Source organism: Physeter macrocephalus, chromosome 15 (assembly GCF_002837175.3).
Source record: "Physeter macrocephalus isolate SW-GA chromosome 15, ASM283717v5, whole genome shotgun sequence".
Classification (NCBI taxonomy): domain Eukaryota; kingdom Metazoa; phylum Chordata; class Mammalia; order Artiodactyla; family Physeteridae; genus Physeter; species Physeter macrocephalus.
Window position 1 is genome coordinate 1,132,828 of NC_041228.1, and position 18,185 is coordinate 1,151,012.

General features: G+C 57.2%; 1 protein-coding gene across 1 annotated transcript; it reads right to left on the reverse strand.

The window, feature by feature from the left end:
- Positions 1-8,001: 8,001 nt before the first annotated feature.
- On the reverse strand, positions 8,002-14,793 carry LY6E (lymphocyte antigen 6 family member E). The gene is made up of 5 exons (XM_028500682.2): positions 14,674-14,793; positions 12,245-12,354; positions 11,745-11,864; positions 11,055-11,657; positions 8,002-8,124 (listed from the first exon to the last, which is right to left on the reverse strand). Exons 2-4 carry the CDS (start codon positions 12,294-12,296, stop codon positions 11,449-11,451), a joined length of 381 nt encoding a protein of 126 aa, XP_028356483.1. The 5' UTR covers positions 12,297-12,354; positions 14,674-14,793; the 3' UTR covers positions 8,002-8,124; positions 11,055-11,448.
- Positions 14,794-18,185: the final 3,392 nt, after the last annotated feature.

Below are 18,185 nucleotides of genomic sequence, written 5' to 3' on the forward strand. Positions count from 1 at the left end.
GATAAATGCAAAGAATGTCATCCCAGCTAGTGACACTGCAATCAAAATGCTGAAAACCAAAAAACAATACTCCTGGCAGCCAGGGGAAAGAGACACAGTGTCTACAAAGCAACAACAATTAAGAGCTAAAGCTGACTTTTCACAAAAAAGCCAGAAGAAGATGAAATTGTAGAGAGTCATTTGGGAGTGGATGCCTGGCAGGCAAAGCTGAGGTCAGGCCCTTGCATTAGAAAAAGAGAAACCGGGACTTCCCTGGTGGCGCAGTGGTTAAGAATCCGCCCGCCAATGCAGGGGACATGGGTTCGAGCCCTGGTCCGGGAAGATCCCACATGCCACAGAGCAGCTAAGCCCGTGCGCCACAACTACTGAGCCTGTGCTCCGGAGCCCACGAGCCACAACTACTTGGGAGAGACCCAGGAAAACTGAGTAACTCACCAAAGGGGCCGCAGCCCTCACCTTAAATACCATCCTCAGCTAAAGACAAAACAGGTTGTTGAAGGTGGGGAGAGTCAGTTATGGCAGGTGACCAGGATTGTGACGCAGATTTAAGTCATTGCCTTCTCCAGTGATAAGAGTTTCTAGAGATTTGGTCATCCCAAATGGAGATTTCCCTTATAAATGTAAATGTTTCTTACAAAAGGTCAACTCCTACTTGGTTGTCAGAACCCTTCCCATGTCTGCTCTTTCTCAGAAAATAACCAGCTGAAAACAATGAACGCGCCAAAGAGACGTATTTTAGGGCGGCAAATTCTGCTCCCCTACAGCCAGAAGGCCGGAGAGCTGATGCTGCAGTCAAAGTCCAAAGACCGTTTGCTGCAGAATTCCCTCTTGCTTGGAGGAGGTCAGTCTTGTTCTAGTCAGACCTTCAGCTGATTAGATGAGACCCACCCATATTATGGAGAGCAGTCTGCCTCACTCAAATGTCACCAATTTAAATAGCAATCTCATCCAAAAACATCCTCACAGAAACATCCAGAATAGTGTTTGACCACATATTGGAGTACTGTGGCCCAGCTGAGTTAACACATACGATTAACCATCGCATTCTGGAATTAGAAAATAAAATATCTGAAATTAAGAACTCGTTTGGATGAATTAGGAGCAGAAGACGATATGAACGTAGGTAGAGACAGGACAATATAAAATAGCCCAAGGGACGCTCAGAGAGAATAAAAACAATAGAAAAAAATTAATCGGAGCATAAGCGCCTGTGAGACGCAGTCAAACGGTCTAACTTTACATGAGATTGGAGTACCATGGGGAAGAAAGAGGGAATAAATAAATACTTGAAAAGATAACATTGTTCAAAATCCATGAAAGATAATTCACAGATCCATGGATCGCAGAAAACTCTAAGCAGGATAAATGCAAAGAATGTCATCCCAGCTAGTGACACTGCAATCAAAATGCTGAAAACCAAAAAACAATACTCCTGGCAGCCAGGGGAAAGAGACACAGTGTCTACAAAGCAACAACAATTAAGAGCTAAAGCTGACTTTTCACAAAAAAGCCAGAAGAAGATGAAATTGTAGAGAGTCATTTGGGAGTGGATGCCTGGCAGGCAAAGCTGAGGTCAGGCCCTTGCATTAGAAAAAGAGAAACCGGGACTTCCCTGGTGGCGCAGTGGTTAAGAATCCGCCCGCCAATGCAGGGGACATGGGTTCGAGCCCTGGTCCGGGAAGATCCCACATGCCACAGAGCAGCTAAGCCCGTGCGCCACAACTACTGAGCCTGTGCTCCGGAGCCCACGAGCCACAACTACTGAGCCCACGTGCCACAACTATGAAGCCTGCGCACCTAGAACCTGTGCTCTGCCACAAGAGAAGCCACCGCGATGAGAAGCCCACGCACCGCAACGAAGAGTAGCCCCCGCTCGCCACAACCAGAGAAAGCCCGTGCGCAGCAATGAAGACCCAACGCGGCCAAAAATAAATAAATAAAATAAAATAAATTTATTTTTAAAAAAAGAATAAAAGACACCAAGTGTCAGAGCTGCACTACATTAACCCAACTATGTTAGTTCTCATGTTAAATGTAAATGGACTTAACAACCCAAAGTAAAAGCAAAATTTTTTAGACTGGATACAAAATAACACTAAACTGGTTACAACTCTGACTTTAAAAACAGGACACAGAATAGCTGAAAAGAAAAAGAGTGGGAAAAACATCATGCTGACAGTAATCCAAAGAAATATTGTTTCACCCTAGTAATGCCATATAAAGTATACTTTAAGGCAAGAAATATTACTAAAGGATATTTCATAGTGATAAAAAGTCAATATAACACAAAGATATGTCAATCCTACCTCTGTATACAAGTAGTAACAGCTTCAAAATGTTTAAGCAAGATATGGCAGAAGTGAAAGCTGAGGCATATTTACAGTGACACAAATACTTTACCATAAATCCTTTAAGTAACTGATAGTGTTGCAGGAAGGGGGACCCCTTCCGGGGCCCGAGAGCGTGCTCTTGTCTAACGCTCAGAAAGGAATTGTCCGAGGAGACACACGTGCTGACAGAGCAAGAGACTTTATTGGGAAGGGGCGCCGGGCCGAGAGCAGCGGGGTAAGGGACCCCAGGAGGACTGTCTGCCACGTGGCTCGCAGTCTCGGGTTTTATGGTGATGGGCTTACTTTCTGGGTTGTCTCTGGCCCATTATCCTACTTGTGCCCACATTTGGTCTGACTCAGGGTCCTTCCTGGTGGTGCATGCATCTCTGAGTTAAGATGGATTCCAGTCGGAGGGTTTCTGGGAGGCTGGCAGGACGTTTTACGGGCTGGCGTCTCTTCCCTCCTTTCGGCCCCTCCCAAATTCTCCTGGTTAGTTTTCTGCGGCAGCATCGTGTTCCTTATTGGGACCTCCTTTTGTGTGATAGCTCGTGCAAGTGGTTATTACCATGCCTGGCCAAGGCGGGCAGTTTTGGTCAATGGCCCTAACAATAGAACAAGCAGACAAGAACGTCACTTAGAATACATAAATTTGCACAGGATTGCAAAAAATTAACATAATGGACATATATGGAACCTCATACCAAACAAGTGAATCCATATTTAAGTGCATGTAGAGCACTTACCAAATATGTCATATGTTCAATCGTGCAGTTAATCTAGGAAAACAAAATATATGAAAGTTGGAGAGGAAGAAATCCAAACAAGAATGGCTAGTATCAGAAAAGCGCTACATTCCTTAACTTGAGATGTCTGGTTTTCTTTAATTAACAATAATCTTTTGGGAATTCCCTGGTGGTCCAGTGGTTAGGAGTCTGGCTTCCACTGTAGGAGGCATGGGTTTGATCCCTGGTCAGGGAATTAAGATCCTGCATGCTGTGCGGTGTGGCCAAAAATAAATAAATAAATAAAATCGGCCCTTCAAACAAAACAAACAAACAAAAAACTCCAATAGTCTTCTGATGCTCCGACTACCTGGTCTTTGTTGCAAAACTTCTGTATATCCTCACTCCTCCCTGACCTCTTTGGCGCAGAAACTCAGAGCTATTCTGAGAGGATGCCTCCCAGGCTTGAAGTCCTCAGAAAGGCCGCCAAATAAAACATGATTCTCAACTTTTAGGTTGTGCTTCTTTTTTTTTTTTTTTTTTCCAGTCGACATTAAACATACACATACCCCGTGACCCAGCATTTCCACTCCCAGGTACATACTCAAGAGAAAAAAGTTCACCAAGATAAAGGCCCACAAATGTTTGGAGCTGTATTATTCATGAGCATCAAACCTGTCAACGACCTTAACGCCCGTTAAGGGCAGAATAAATACATAAATGCTGGCATGGGCACACAATAGAATACTACATGGGAATGAAAAAGGATCCTCTACCGCTACACGCAGCAACACAGGAATCTCACCAACAGAGTGATGAGTTTAAAAAGCAGCAGAGTTCATTTCCTGGCAGCTCCACACCAGCAGAGAGCCTGTGCTGCTGGGGGGACTTCAGAGGACACGTGAGGCCACCAAAGACAGCTCCCTTCTGAGTCACGGAAAGTCAACTGATCAGGAACTTTAACTGTATCTGTACAGTCCCTTCCCTTTTGCACTTTCTATGGTGGATACAAGTTACAGGTCTCACTCACACTCACAGAAAGATTTCAGAGAGGAGACACAGAGGTCAAGAAAGTAAAGTGAGGATTTATGAAGCGACAGCACGCTCTCAATGCGAGAGCGGGCGGACTCACGTGAGTAGCTGTGCTGCGTTTCTTTGGCAAGCTGGTCAAGTGGGGCGTAGAAGTGAAGGGGAGGAGTATTCATTGGGGAGGGAGGGGTTGGGGGTCGTATTCCCTGATTTTCTTCCCAGCTCCACCTTCCCAAGAGGCGGAGGCATTTTTTCTTTATTTAGCCTTGATCATAAGTGTCATGGCTTCCGGGCCCGATGGGTATTTCTTATCTGCGAGGCTAATTTTATTGTAATCAGAGTATAATGAGCAAAATGTTACTTTTGGACTCTGGAGATTCCAGCCTCTTCTCATCTTTCTTTGTCTGTCTCCAGGGCACTTGTCACCCCAAAATGTGTGGTTTCCTGTCAGTCCAGAGGTTCCTGCTTTTCTCTGTCTGTCCAAGGCCCACCGTTGTTTACAGGACGTATGGTTTTCTGCGATCTGGCCCGTGCGCCCCTTCCTCTGCTCGTATCTAGCTACCTGCCTGCTGTAACACCATGACCCACTGCTCGCTTTGTACATGTAGATCTGGATTGTGTAAACTGTCAATGATACACCATCTGGCGTATAACCCTTTGTCTCAGAAACATGTAACCTTGCTTTGACCTTTAGCGGGTGGAAGAGTCCTCAGGGTTTTCTGAAAGACTGTCTCCCGGCTTATAATCCTCAGGTTGGCGCCACTAAAAATTCGCTTTTCTTAGAATGACTATTGATTAATTTTTTGTGGCTAGGAGGATCCTCAGGGGTGGAGGCGGGGCTGGGGGCTTGCCCTCACATTGTGGCCTGGGTCGTCCCTGTCCTTCCCTGGCCTGTCCAGCCTGCTGGGGGCCACAGCGTCCCTCCCACAGGGACCACAGCTCTCACCAGGCCCCGGGGGGAGGAGGGCAGGCGCCTGACGACGAGCAGACAACTGAGGAAACCGAGTCACAAATCCGAGACACCGCTGGAGGGAGAGCGAGGCCGCCTTCCCAGGGGAGCTCAGGCACCAGCAAGTGAGGGGACCTGGGAGGTCTGTTCCCCAGTAGCGGGCTCAGCAAGGAGAGCCTCGGGGTGCAGGACGCTGTGGTCCCGTTGGGACTGGCCCGGAGCTGGGAGCTCCTCCATCCCCTTCTCCGACAGGCGCTCTTGGTGATCCTGCGGGAAGGGACGCAAATTACAAGGACCTGCAGGAAAGGCCGGGGTCACTGGGAGCCCGGGGTCGCGGGGTCTGACCCTCACCGGCTCCAGACCCCAGGCTATGAGGGTGTCAGGCCCAGTGCAGCAGAAGCTGTGGGGAACCGGAAGGGGGACGGGGACGCAGTGGCGGGTGAACCGGTGTCTGTGACACCCTCAGGATGGCAACACTCTGCTCACTCCTCTGGGCAGAACCGGCCAGGGGCGCCCATGAGCGGCCAAGAGCTGCCTCCCTGCCCCCAGCCCCACCCCAGGCATTAATGCGAGGAGGGAGCCAGACGCCCCTGGGCTCAGTAGGGTGAGAGCCACTGGAAGCCACCCTTCCAGTCTCTGAGCCCCTCTCCTGCCCACCCCCAGCCCAGGCCTGGGGTGCTATCAGTGTCCCAAGTCCTGACCCTGGGACCTGTGTGTGTGTGTGTGTGTGTGTGTGTGTATGTGTGTGTGAGGGGCGGACGGGGCATCCTGTGAAAGCTGGGCCTGGGGGGCAGGGCTCAGGGACATCTGGCTAATCCCAGACTCAGGTGAGCCGGGAGCAGGTGCCTGATCCTCTGGCTGCCTGTGTCCCTATAGGCTTCTCCAGTTCCCTGGGGAGGTCCTCAGGCTGGGGGAGCTGTCAGCAGGGGGGCTGTCAGCAGAGCAGCTGAGGGTTGGGGGAGGGGCAAAGGGCGTGGTCCTGGGGGAGGGACGGGGGCTGGGGACCCTCAGCCTGGCGTCCCCTCTAGCCCTCAGGAGGAGGCCAGCTATTAGAAGAGGTGGGCTTTCCTTCAATATTACAGTGAAGCCCGGCGGGCTGCTCCAGGACAGTCTTCCTTGGCAAAAGCGGGATGGACAGACTGGCTGAAGGTTGGGAAGCTTAGCGTGACCTGTAGGAAGACGACCCCCTCAAGGGGTGGGGCTGGGGGGCGTGGTGGGGAGGCCCCGCCCAGCCTGGGCCCGCCCCCTCGGGCCCGCGGAGAGCCCCGCCCTGCTCCGCCCCGGAGGCTAAACGGAAGGGCTGAGGGCTTAGGGCGGACGCCCCCTCGAACGGCCTCGGCGCCCCCGTCGGCGTGTGCAGCTCGCGGCCGCCAGGGGGCGGCGCCTCGCCGGCTAACTCCGTCTCCAAGTCCCAGCAGCTCGGGCACCTAGAGCACCCCTCCTCCTGCACTTTCCACTCCGACCTTAAACGCTTTCCTTCCCAGGACTTCATCGTGTCACTCAGATTTCTCCAGGGAGCCGTCCTCCCAGAATGCACCCTCTGCTGAGGTTATTAACCTTCCATTCAAGGGGTCCCAGAAAGCACCCGTGGGTGGGGCTCAGAGAGGGGAGGTCCAGCTGTGCTGTGGCTCCTCACCAACCCTGGGGATGGTCTGGTGCCCGCAACTCCCCCCCCACCACCCCGGCAACGGCACCAGGCCGAGGGGAGCCAGGCAGGGGACCACAGGAACTCTGAAAGCTCCGGCAGGGCAAACCCAGGCCGGGCCGTGAGGTAGCCTTTGCGAGGGCCCCCCGCCAGCAGGTTGGGTCCTGGGTCACAGGAGGGCAGGAGCGGGGCAATGAAGGTGATGCTAAGGACTGGGGAGGAGGGGGCGCAGGGCCCTCCCGGGCCTGGGCCATGGGCATCACAGGAGTGTTGTGGGAGAGGGCAGACCCTGGGCAGGATCCCCCTCGTCCCGGAGGCCAGCTGGGTCAGGCGGCCGACCGAGAAGCCTGGGAGGGGCAGGCGAGGGGGCAGGGGCCGGACCGGACGGCGCTGAATTTGCCTACAGAGAAATGGCAGGCATCGCTCCGGTCCCTGGGCACTGAGACTAGAGAGCCCAGACTCCCGGCCGCAGTGTGCCCGGGCCAGACAGTGCTGTGCCTGGCACCTCCCTGCAGCCCGGGCAGATGCCAGCGGGAGGAGTCCGGGCAGAGCCCGAGAAAAGCTTTCCTTTCCCCTCGCCTCTGCCGCTTCGTTCCCCTTCCTGCCCTCTCCTGGGGTTTCCCCTCCCCGCCCTCCCTCAAGCTGTAGGAAATGGAAACTCCGAGCCCTGGGCTCCTCCCCCGTCCAGCCCCACCCAGCCTCCCTCTGCTGCTGCACAGCCTGTGCCTTCCAGCCCCGCCCCAGGGAGGGAGGCGCAGCCGAACCAGGAGGACGGCCAGCCGCCCCCTCCGAACCCAGCCCGCAAGGGACTTTGCCCTCCAACCCGGAGCAGAGGAAATGCTGGGCACCCCCAGGGTCATAGACCAAGTAGGACAAGTGGCTTCAACCCTCTGAGCCCTGGTTTTCACTTCTGAAACCTGGAGGTAACCACATCCATCTCTCACTGTAGTTGTGGGAAGAGTATAACAGATCAATATCACCTGCACAATAGTCAGTACACAGAGATGGAAGCTGAGGTTAGCATTAGTGGGAACAGAGCATTTGTTACATACCTGTCCTGCCACTGCCTCCCCACCCCCTGGCTCCCAGTGTCCCCAGTCAAACCCAAACTCCCAACTGCGATGGTCAAGTCCGCCTGTGCATGTTCCCCTGGCCCCGCTGAAACGACAGAACGCGTTTTGGGACTCAGTAGAGCATAGGTTCTTCAGTGCAGAAAGAATCCAGCAAGAGGCAGTGACAGGTAAGGAAAAGGTTTATTAGTATAGGGCACTCGTGAGAGATGCAAGCGGGTGGGCAAGGGAGCGCCCGTGATGAAAGCTGGGTGGGCTACATTTTTATAATGTAGAAAAAGTGAGGGGAAGAAGACCACCTTCTTCCTCATTCTTGAGTAGACGTCAAACTTCCATCATCAGCTCCTCCTCCACGTCAGGCAGGGAAGTTTTCTTGTCCCTACATGGTCAAACCAGGACTGTCATGGTGCTATGGAAATGGGCAAAAAGGTGGTAACATATACTAAAACGCGGTAAATCATCTCAGGTTTCAGTAGAACGTCACCTTTCCCTATGTTTTTGTTTTCAGTGTGCGCAGAGGAGCATGTTCTAGGAATCATTACCTTACTGACCTCACCGGGCAGGATGTGGGTCTTGCTCCACCATTGTTTTGGGGCATGTCTTGTGCTTCTGTTGCATGGTTTTGTTGCTAGGCAAGCCTGCTTTTTCGCGTGATCATTAACTTACAGGGGTCTCCCATACTTTTTTCTTTACTTACGATCCTTTAGTGGGAGTAACTATTTAATCGCCTACTTTGTCCCTTCACTCTGTCCCTATCACCACCACTGCCCCACCCTGCTCTCCTCAGTCCTTTTAGCAAAGTTGCTTGTGATTTGTTTTGCGTGAACAACACAGTGGATGCATTCTATGTGGGGACCGTCGACAATAAACAAAGCAAACAAAATGCACAATGTAAAAGCAGTTGTTACCTGAAAACTGGGCTCACCTCTTGGTAGGTGTGGAGCCAAAAGCCACAACCATGCCAAAGAGCAGAAGGAAGGATGTATTACAGGCAGCAAATAAGGAGAACACCAGGGATCTTACCCAAAGCAGAGTCTCCCCAACAGCGACACTGGGGAAGTTTTAAGCTAAGTGTACATGCATATTCATGAAGGGGTTTGAGCAGAGGATTATTCAGTATAGAATTGGGGCAAAGGTTGCAGAGTCCAGGCTTGGGTTGACTGAAGTTCAGAAGGGACATCATCATCCTCCACCCACCACCTGGGTGGGGGCCTTAGTTCCTTACAGAACTCAAAGGTATATTATGTATATCCCTTGAGGAGGAACTAGTACTCTGCTTCACCACTGCACTATTGTTTGACTGCTTTTCCTCTGTTCCTGTATTCTTTTGTTCCCTTAAGATCACTGATCACCGAGACCTGTTCAAGGGCAAGCATTGCGGCCAGGCTTAGATCACAAAATGGCTTAGGCCAAAATGGCTTCTCTTACGTCAAGAAAGCCATTCCTGGTTCTCTTTCTCTGGGGACCCCCTAACCTATCTGCTTACACAGTTTCAGTTTTTTGCGGGGACTTTACTGAGGACTCTAGCCTGGAAGACAGCCTCTCAGTAGCTCCGGAGAGGTAGGGGAGCCAAGATATATATGAATTTTTTGACTGGGAAATACAGGTGGTCAAGCATACATCTTGGTAAAAGATTACTACTAATCGCAAAAGACAGACATCTCAAGTTAATGATTTTAGTGCTTTCTATGTATGGGAAGACGCAAGAATCGGGGGTCACTGAATTTCTCCCTTAGATCCACATCTTAACTAGGGGCCCACATCCAAAACACTGCATGCTTCCTCCTGTTTTACCCTATCGTGAATTCGCATCAGGACATACTGCTGGTGGGCGACTGCAGTGGGTTGCAATTTAATCCTCGTGGAACTGGAACGGTGGGCAGCATTTTTGTTGTGTTTTGGTTTTTTTTTTGGCTGCACCGCACAGCAGACTAGGGATTGAACCCGTGCCCCCTGCAGTGGAAGCGCAGATTCCTAACCACTGGACCGCCGGGGAAGTCCCTGCAACATTCTGTTTAGAGGACTCTGAACTTCAGGGGTAACCAGCATTCCTGGGGGACATTCTGATTTCATCCCCTTGAATTCTTTTTCTTGCTTTGGTTTTTAATGCTGGTCTGATCCACTCAAGTGAATCTCAACATTTCTACCACCCCGTGAATTTCCACCAGACTGCTGTGATGTGCTTCTGGACCCTTCCACAAGATGTTGGCTGGGCCTGGGTCTCCTTCCCCTTGTCGTCCTGATTTCCTGGGGCAGACCGCTCCTCCCGTCCCTCCCTTGAGCTCTATCACCGCACTGGCGCTCGACCCCAAGTGCTGGCTGGCATCCCCCTTGGTGGCAATGACGCCGAGGATGCTGCATCCATGTGTGTCACGGGGCCCATTCTGTGCAGAGCTGCTCACCTGCTCCTGTGACCCGGGCCCGGGATGAGGGCCACAACCCGAGCCCTCGCGGGGACCAGGCACGCCATACCCAAGTCCCGGAACCCCGGCTGGGGGGGTCCCCTCCCCTCCCCTCCCCTCCCCTCCCCCCCAACCCCATCCCTCCCTCTGTAGGGTCCTGCCTTCCACCCAGAAGCAGCTGTGACCCGGGCCCGGGATGAGGGCCACAACCCGAGCCCTCGCGGGGACCAGGCACGCCATACCCAAGTCCCGGAACCCCGGCTGGGGGGGTCCCCTCCCCTCCCCTCCCCCCCAACCCCATCCCTCCCTCTGTAGGGTCCTGCCTTCCACCCAGAAGCAGGCTGACCTCTGCTTGTTTCTCTGTCCAGTCCAGTCCTGTCCAGAGAATAAACTTCCCAACGCTGCCCGGCCGAGGGCAGCTAGCTGTGGTCTCCGGCGACCCTCTTCCCCACTGCCTCCCCGTGGGCCTCAGGGTGGGGGCCCGATCGCAGGGGACCCTCAGACCCTCTACACCTGCGGCTCTGCATCTCTGCTGCCCCCTGCCCCTCAGCAGGACCCTGATGGGAGGGGCAGTCTCAGGCTGTGGGCCACACCTAGAGCCGGAAAGGGTGGGAACACCTGTGTTTATTTGAGGCACCGAAGCAGCAGGCGGGCTCCAGTGTGGCGGTGGAGGGAGGGGGCCCGACTGGGAGCAGATTCCTGGGTCAGCAGCCTAGACCTGTGGACAGTGGAAGGCCTGTCTTCCTAAAGGCTGCCCTCGAAGTGAGTGAAATGAGGCGTGCAGAGACGCCAGGGGAGAGGGGCTCTGCGTTGGCGCTTGGGGCTCTGCGCTGGCGCTTGGGGCTGGGCTCCTGACGCTTCCTCCCATCCTCCCCCCACGCAGGCCGAGACCTGGCCACACACTCACCCGTGCCCGGCAGGGCGCACGGACCAGCGCCTGTCCGCACAGCACATCTTCCGCACCTGCGGGCGGACAGGGCCTGGACAGGGGCAGGCCTGGGATCAGGTGCCCCTCCCAGCATGTCCCTGGGACGTGGTTCTGACTCTGGGGCCCTCAGGCTCCGTTCCCAGGTTCCCCCTGGAAGGCTGACCGGGATGTAAGGGTAGCCGGCAGGTGTGTGGGTGCAGGGGGCAGGCCTGCCTGTGGGGACCCAGGGCCTAGGGGGTGGGCTCAGCAGGGTGAGGAGTCTAGGGGAGGAGGCTTCGAGATCCTCTTGGGTCTGGGAGGAGCTGGGCTTTCCTTCCTTCCTGAGCTTTGGGAGTCTGGGCCGGGCACAGGGTCCCGGGGGTCAGGGGCCAAATCACAGCAGGGCCAACAGCAGGCTGAGCAGAAGCCCGAGGCCCAGCACGGTGGCGCTGGCCCGCAGCCCGCCGTCGGCCGCGCCGAGGTTGCACAGGAAGCTCTGGCAGCAGTGGGTGCTCACGGCCGCCACACCGAGATTGACGCTCGGGATGGGGCAGATCGGGGAGCAGCCCTTGTTCAGGGTGTAGCCAAAGTCCACCACGTTCCCTGCACAGGAGAACGAGGTCGTGAGAGGGGGGCACAGAGGACAGGGCTGGGCTGGGGGAAGCCCAGACGCCCTGCGTCTGCACTCACCGATGCCAGCGGATGCAGAGATGGTCACACAGTAGTTGTCCGTATCGGAGCAGACGGTGGGCTTCAGGCAGTACCAGTTGCTGTTCTTATTCACGCAAGAGAAGCACACCAGGGAGTGGGCTGCAGAAGGAGGGATGCGTGTCTCACGCCCAGGAGTCTTCCTGTGTCCCCTCCCAGCCCGGACCCAGAGGCACGAGGACATCCCATCTTGTGCAGGCACTGACTGAGCAACTATGGTATCCTGGGCCCGGGCTGGAGACCCAGCAGACAGTGACACCAGACCCTGGCTCTGGAGGAGCTCCGGTGATGCCCCAAGTGTCCAGGCAGGGCTGAGGCCGCCAGTGGGGGCGGGGGTAGGAGGGACCGCTTCGCCGTGGGAGAGGAGCCTGTTAGGTGGCACAGAGTAGGCGACATGGGCACCGCTTGGGAGAGAAAGGGGAGAGGGAGTCCAGGAGGAGGGCACAGCCCGCTCAGAGGCCTGGGGCCCCAGGGTACCTCACCTCGCTCCACACCCAGGAGGGCAGCCAGCAGCACCGGCAGGAAGACCTTCATTCTGGAGGGGACTGGCGTCCCGGCTGGGGTCTCACGAAGCCAAAGAAGTCAGCCTGAGCTAAAGAGACAGCTCGCTGGAGGGCGGGGCCCACCACCCCTTGCGCGGGGCCCTGGGGGCAGCCTGGGGTCCCCACTTCGTAGACGGGGGGAGCTGCCAGCTTCCAGCAGCAGGGCCAGAGCACAGAGGGTCTTTCTACTCCACTCCCAACCTGCCCCTCACTCAGTGCAGACTCCTAGCTGAGACCCTTCCCCAAGTCTGTGGCACTTGCTGCTGGGGGGGAGGGAACTCATTAGGATTCTCAGAATCACCCAGAAAGGGAGGTCAAGGGAGTGGCCCCTGCCCACGGTCCGGGGCGTGTGGGTGACACAGGCTGGGACCTGGGATCCTCTATCAGAGTGCTTGCACCTGGACAAACGTCCCCTAGAGCAACAAGATACAAAGAAACTATAAGTGACTAAAAATAACTGCGCCCATGCACAGTGGGGCGACAGGGTACAAGAAGCCACAGACTACGTTTTTGAGGTGCTGGGAGCAAAAGCAGGGTACTGCACATCATTCCTGCCCGGTACCCCCAAGGGGGGGGACAGGCCACCTAAGCTATGCCTCCTGCCTGACCCACAGATCTGCCCCCGTTATCACCCCATTTAAGGGCTCAAGTAGCTCCTCTCGGGAGCTGTTCCTTGCTTTTGCTTCCTCGTGCTGCAGCTCGAGCCCCAGTAAAGCCTTGCCTGGAATTCTCGTCTGGCCTCTTAGCAATTTCTCGAATCCAAGGGCCCTAGGGGGGGATGGCGACCAGTAATATTAGCTGACCTGCGTCCAGGACTTTCCAGGGGCCAGCTCTGTGCCTCACATGGGGACCTAGAGCTGGGCTGGGGGCATGAGGCATATCTAGCTGAGTATCCACCTGGGCAGCTTCTGTGCTGGGAGAGGGGCGAGGGGCTCTCCCATTCTGTGTTATTTAACGCTGAAGACAATGACCCCGTACGTATCTGCTACTCGCCCCCCTTCGTGGCTGGGGGAGGCTCAGGGAGACCCAGCAGCGTGCCACCAGTCACCCCAGCGGGAACAGGCACAGGCTCTGGCAGGTGGCCGTGAGCGCCTGGGGGCTGTCTTGCACCAGGACCCTCCCTTGGGCAGAGGTCCTTAGCAGTGGATGGAGAAAGCACTTTGAATGCGACCAGCTGGGGTTCTGTCTCTTTTGCGGGAGGCGCAGTGTGGGAGGAGCAGTCTGGTACCTTCTGCTGGGGAGAGCCGTGGGCGGGCGGGGGAAGGGCTAGTCCCCAGGCGCCGGGAGGCAGGAGGCCAGGGAGAGAACAGATTTTGGGAGGGGCTGGCGGAGACCCTGAGAATGGGCTTCAGGTCTCGGCAGGGGCTGACGTCTTGGGGTTGGGAGCAGGGGCTGCAGAGGTCCAAGAAGAGCGCCAAGCCCAGCTGGGGCCTCTTCCGGGATCCCGGCAGTTAGGGAGGAAGGAGCCTCGGTTTCCTCCTCCACCAAGTGAAGTTCCGGCGAGAGGAGCCCTGAGCTGTCCCGAAGGAAGCTCTGGGGCGCACCTCCGCGGTCACGGCCAGCATCCCCACTGCCTGCTGCCAGGTACCCGACCGAGTGCGCCCTGCTGGGCTGAGTCCAGGCACTGGATACTAATGTGTCCACATTAGCAGGGCCAGGCGGAAGGGAGCCCGGAGGGGAGCCCGTGGGTTTGCGGGCAGGGCCATTCGGGACCCAGACTGTGCACTCCTCCCCCAGGCTCACAGGGCTGATCTCCGGGAGAGCCTGGCCCTTCAGAGACGCTGGGCCAGCAAGAGACGTAGGAGCACGTCCTGGGCCCCAGGGATGGAAGGGGCCTGTGGTGGCCCAGCGCAGGGGGTTGGGCTCCTAGGCACCTCATATACTTGCGTAATCTATGCCAAACAAGGTGCCTTCACCTCTTCCCAACGCAGGCTCCCGTCCCCATGGTGACCCACCAGGGCAGTTAACTCTCTCCTTCCTGCCAGCGCGCCAAGACCCCCAGCCCCTTCAAGTCAGGAAGGCTGGCCCCTCCCCAGTCCCCATGTGAGGGGTCAGGGGATGGGCCCCAGAGTTGGGCGATGAGCCCCCGGCGCCTGCGCAGCCCTAGGCTCCCCAGCCCGGGAGGGCGCCCGGCTGCAGTCTCCGCCCGCTTCCACCCTCGTCCTTTGGAGATACTGGGGAGGGCCGGGAGGCTGGGGGGCCGGGAGTGGAGGCGAGGCGCCCAGGGGCCGGGGCCGCTCGCAACCCCGACCCCCAGCCTCCCGCAGGCCTCTCCCGCCTCCCTGGCGCCCCACTCGCCCGCTCCCGCTCCTCGCTGGGCAGGGCCCCGTCGCCGCGCCCCCGCCCGCCCGGCCCGGGCCCTGACTCACCGCCGGCGGACGCAGGTCCCCGGCCCGGCCGCGCAGTCAAGCCTACCCCCGAGCCCGAGCCCGCGGCAGCCCGCTCTCCCGGGCGGCCAGGCGGCGCGCGAGCGCAGGGGGCGTGCGGGAGGCGGGACTTGGCGCCCAGGCCCCGCCCACCAGCCCCTCACCCCTGCGCAGGGCCCGTCGCAGCCGGTCCGCCTGGTCCGCTTGGGCGGGGACGTATCGCGACAGCCCGGCCAGGCTGGGCGGGGGTGGGGGAGGCCCCCAGGTGGGCGGACACTTTTGAGGCGGAGCTCGGGGGAGGGGATGCGTCCGGGGAGGCCGAGGGTCTGTACTCGGAACCCCTTCTGCAGAGTGGCATGGGGGCTGCGAAGAGGCCTTCAGCACGCCACGCCCGGGCCAGGTGACAGGACGAGGGTGAGAGGGTGGAGGAGGGGGCTTCCGGGGCAGTGACTGCGGGCCGCAGTGCCGCCCAACAGGAGCCCCGGGCCGCACCAGCGTCTTGACCCTCAGCCCAGGAGAACTCAAGAGCCCCCTGGGTGCTCCCCTGCAGCCGGGACTGGGTGCGGGGCGCGTCCTCACAAAGCCAGCCTGATCTGACCCTCTCAGCGCGGAACCTAGCGGCCCCTGTTAGAGTGAAGCGGGCCGTCCTTAGTCTGACGCCAGTGCGTTTCCTGTGTTCTGTCTCCAGGTGCCATTAATTGCCTTTCAGCAAACGTTCACAGAGCGCCCACTGTGTGCGGCCCTGCGTCCCCCACCCCGGGCTTGTGAGCCAGGCTCAGGGGCCAGGCTCTGCAGCACCCCCGGCCTTGCTCCTGCTTCTGCCTGGCGGGGATGGAAGAGCCTCGCAGCCTGCGGGAGCTGGAGGTGCCAAGGGCTGCCCGTGGGCGGGGGCCGCCAGGCAGAGCGCCCTTCCTGTACGTGTCCCCGTCTGCTGGTTCCCTTCTCTTCGTGCAGAGCCCTCTCAGCACCTGATGGGTCCCTGCAGATTCGCACGTCTTACTTTCACAACACATTTCCTGTTGGAGCTGTTTTTTGCACCTGACCTTTTCTTGCAGCCTTTCTGGGTGTCATCTGCTGGTGGCATCTGCGGTGACAGTGGGGGAGGGCCCCAGGAGAAGTGGCCTCTTAACTAGACAAGGGAGAGGGACTGAGGCAGGATGGGGGGGGGCGGTGGCCAGGATGGAGCAGGTGGGAAGAAGCGTCCTGTAGCCGGAGACCAGTCTCATGGGCAAGGTAGGGGTACACTGGGCACCACGTGATTATGCGTGGAGGCGAGGGATTGTGTGATTGTCTGCTGAGTGGGTTTGTGTGTTCAGAGTTCTGGGTCGGGTCAGCTTCTCCTGTGGTCTTCTTTGATGACCAGATGACAGGAGAGTGGGATAGATCAACTTGGAGAGGCTTTGGGGGCTTTTTCCTTGGAGGCTGAAGGTGGGACTCTGTGTCATGAGATGTCCCAGCTGAGGAGTGATGACATCCTCGGGGTTACACAGCCCTGGGGCCCAGGGACATGCAGTCAGATTTGTCTGATTGGGGTGAGGGTGGGGTGTGTGTTGGGGGGGATGGCCAGATTAGCCTGCTGCACTTAGAAGGCCATGCCCTTGAACACAAGGCAGCCCTGGGAGGTGTGACTTCCTGGTCTATATCCATGAGCTTGACATAGCCAGGCTCATCAGCCAGAGGCGTTTCCTGGGATCAAAGTGATGCCAGGGGGGCTTTCCTAAAAGGCCCACCCACCCTTGGGGGGCCCACTCAGTCTCCCTCCTTCAACCTTGGGCTCTGGGAAATTGCCTCTCACCCACTGGACACCTGCTGGAACGGCCAGGTGTGTGTCTCCCCACTTTCGGGTCTAGTCATTCTGCAGATACCTCTGCCTCTGTCTCTGCTTCCCTTCCTTCTGGCCTGCCCGCCCCCCCAGAGCTGCCCACGCCCCCTGTGGCCCTGCGGCTTCTCCTTTCCACACAGACCTTAAAATCTGACCTTGTGCTGCCAGTCCCACGTGTCACAAATCCCAGGAGGCCCAAATGCCCAGGCCAGCCCGCTGCAGTGCACGTGGGGCTTGTGAGGGGGCAGTTCAGGGGAAGCGTGGTGAGCAGGGCAGCGGGCACACAGTGAGTCCAACGAGGTGTCTCTAACGAAGCCTCCCTGCGCTGGGGAAGCAGGTCCGAACCCGCCAGGTGTGTCATCTCTGCCACCTGGGCCTCGCCTACACATCCTTCCAGGGCAGACATGACGTAGGACCTCCAGCAGGGGAAATTCGGGTACCTGGATCTCTCTGGCTGGGAGCCACGTGATGACAGTGGCCATCCACAGTATGCCTGGGGCGGGAGCCACTCGTCTTGTCATGGCCCAGAGTTCCGTGGCCACCATGAGGCGGCTGCCTTTGGGTCACTCTGAACCTCTCCTCTCGGAAGCACCTCAGACACGGGGCAGTGGGTGGGACTTCCGGGCGAGCTTGGCTCAGAGCTGCAATTTTCTCTCTATCTCCCCTGGGCACGGAATCGCCCACCTCATAGGGTCTCAGGGGACCTGGCAGGCAATGACCTGGAGGGGCACAGGCACTCTGGGGCCCCACCTGCTGGACACTTTGGCCAGGACTGGGGCACCCCGGCCAACCACCTTGCTCCCTGCTCCATTTTACTGATTTTCCCTGCCTTGAGGTTGGGATTAGGTTTATACGGCCCCTCAGCATCCAGTGCTTTTAGTCTTTTAAAAAAATATATATTTATTTATTTATTTGGCTGCGCCAGGTCTTAGTTGCGGCACATAGGACGTTGCTGCGTGCGGGATCTTTAGTTGTGGCATGGGGGATCCAGTTCCCTGACCAGGGATCGAACCTGGGCCCCCTGCACTGGGAGCGCAGAGTCTTAGCCACTGGGCCACCAGGGAAATCCCCAGCACTTTTAGTCATTTCTCATCTGGGCCAGTTCATGTCCGAGGATATGCCCTCTAAGGACTTCTTGTCCCTAAGAGGGACCTTTTACAGACAGAGTGTGATTTCCTCAGAATGTCCAGAAGGTGGCCAGCCCCCGTGATCTGTCCTGATTTCTGGATTCTAACAGTCCACGGTTCTGACCAGGAGGAATTCTACATAGAGCTGCCTGCACCCGTGTGTCGGGCTTTCTGGTGCGGTCATACCAGCGTTGGCTGGGACCTCGCCCCATGCACACCCAGGGCGGGGCTGGGCAGGTTGGGAAGGCCACAGGCTCCATCCCCACTCTCAGAGGGCCTGGTTGGAGTGAGGCCCCTGCAGTGGGGGCACATGGAGGCACATGGACCCCCGCCCCCAAGTTCTGGCGCCCCTCCCAGCACTTCCCCGGTCTCGGGTGAGAAATGGAGTATTTGCTGCCATATCAGTAAACAAAGGATGTCACAGCCATCAGCGATTGCAGCCCTCCCACAGGAGGCGGTGAGCCCTGAGGGCACTCAGGAAGGAAAGAATACCTGCCATCTAGCAGCCATCAGACTGCAGCCACTCCCTACGGTGAGCCCTGAGGAAACTCAGGACGTGAAAACAC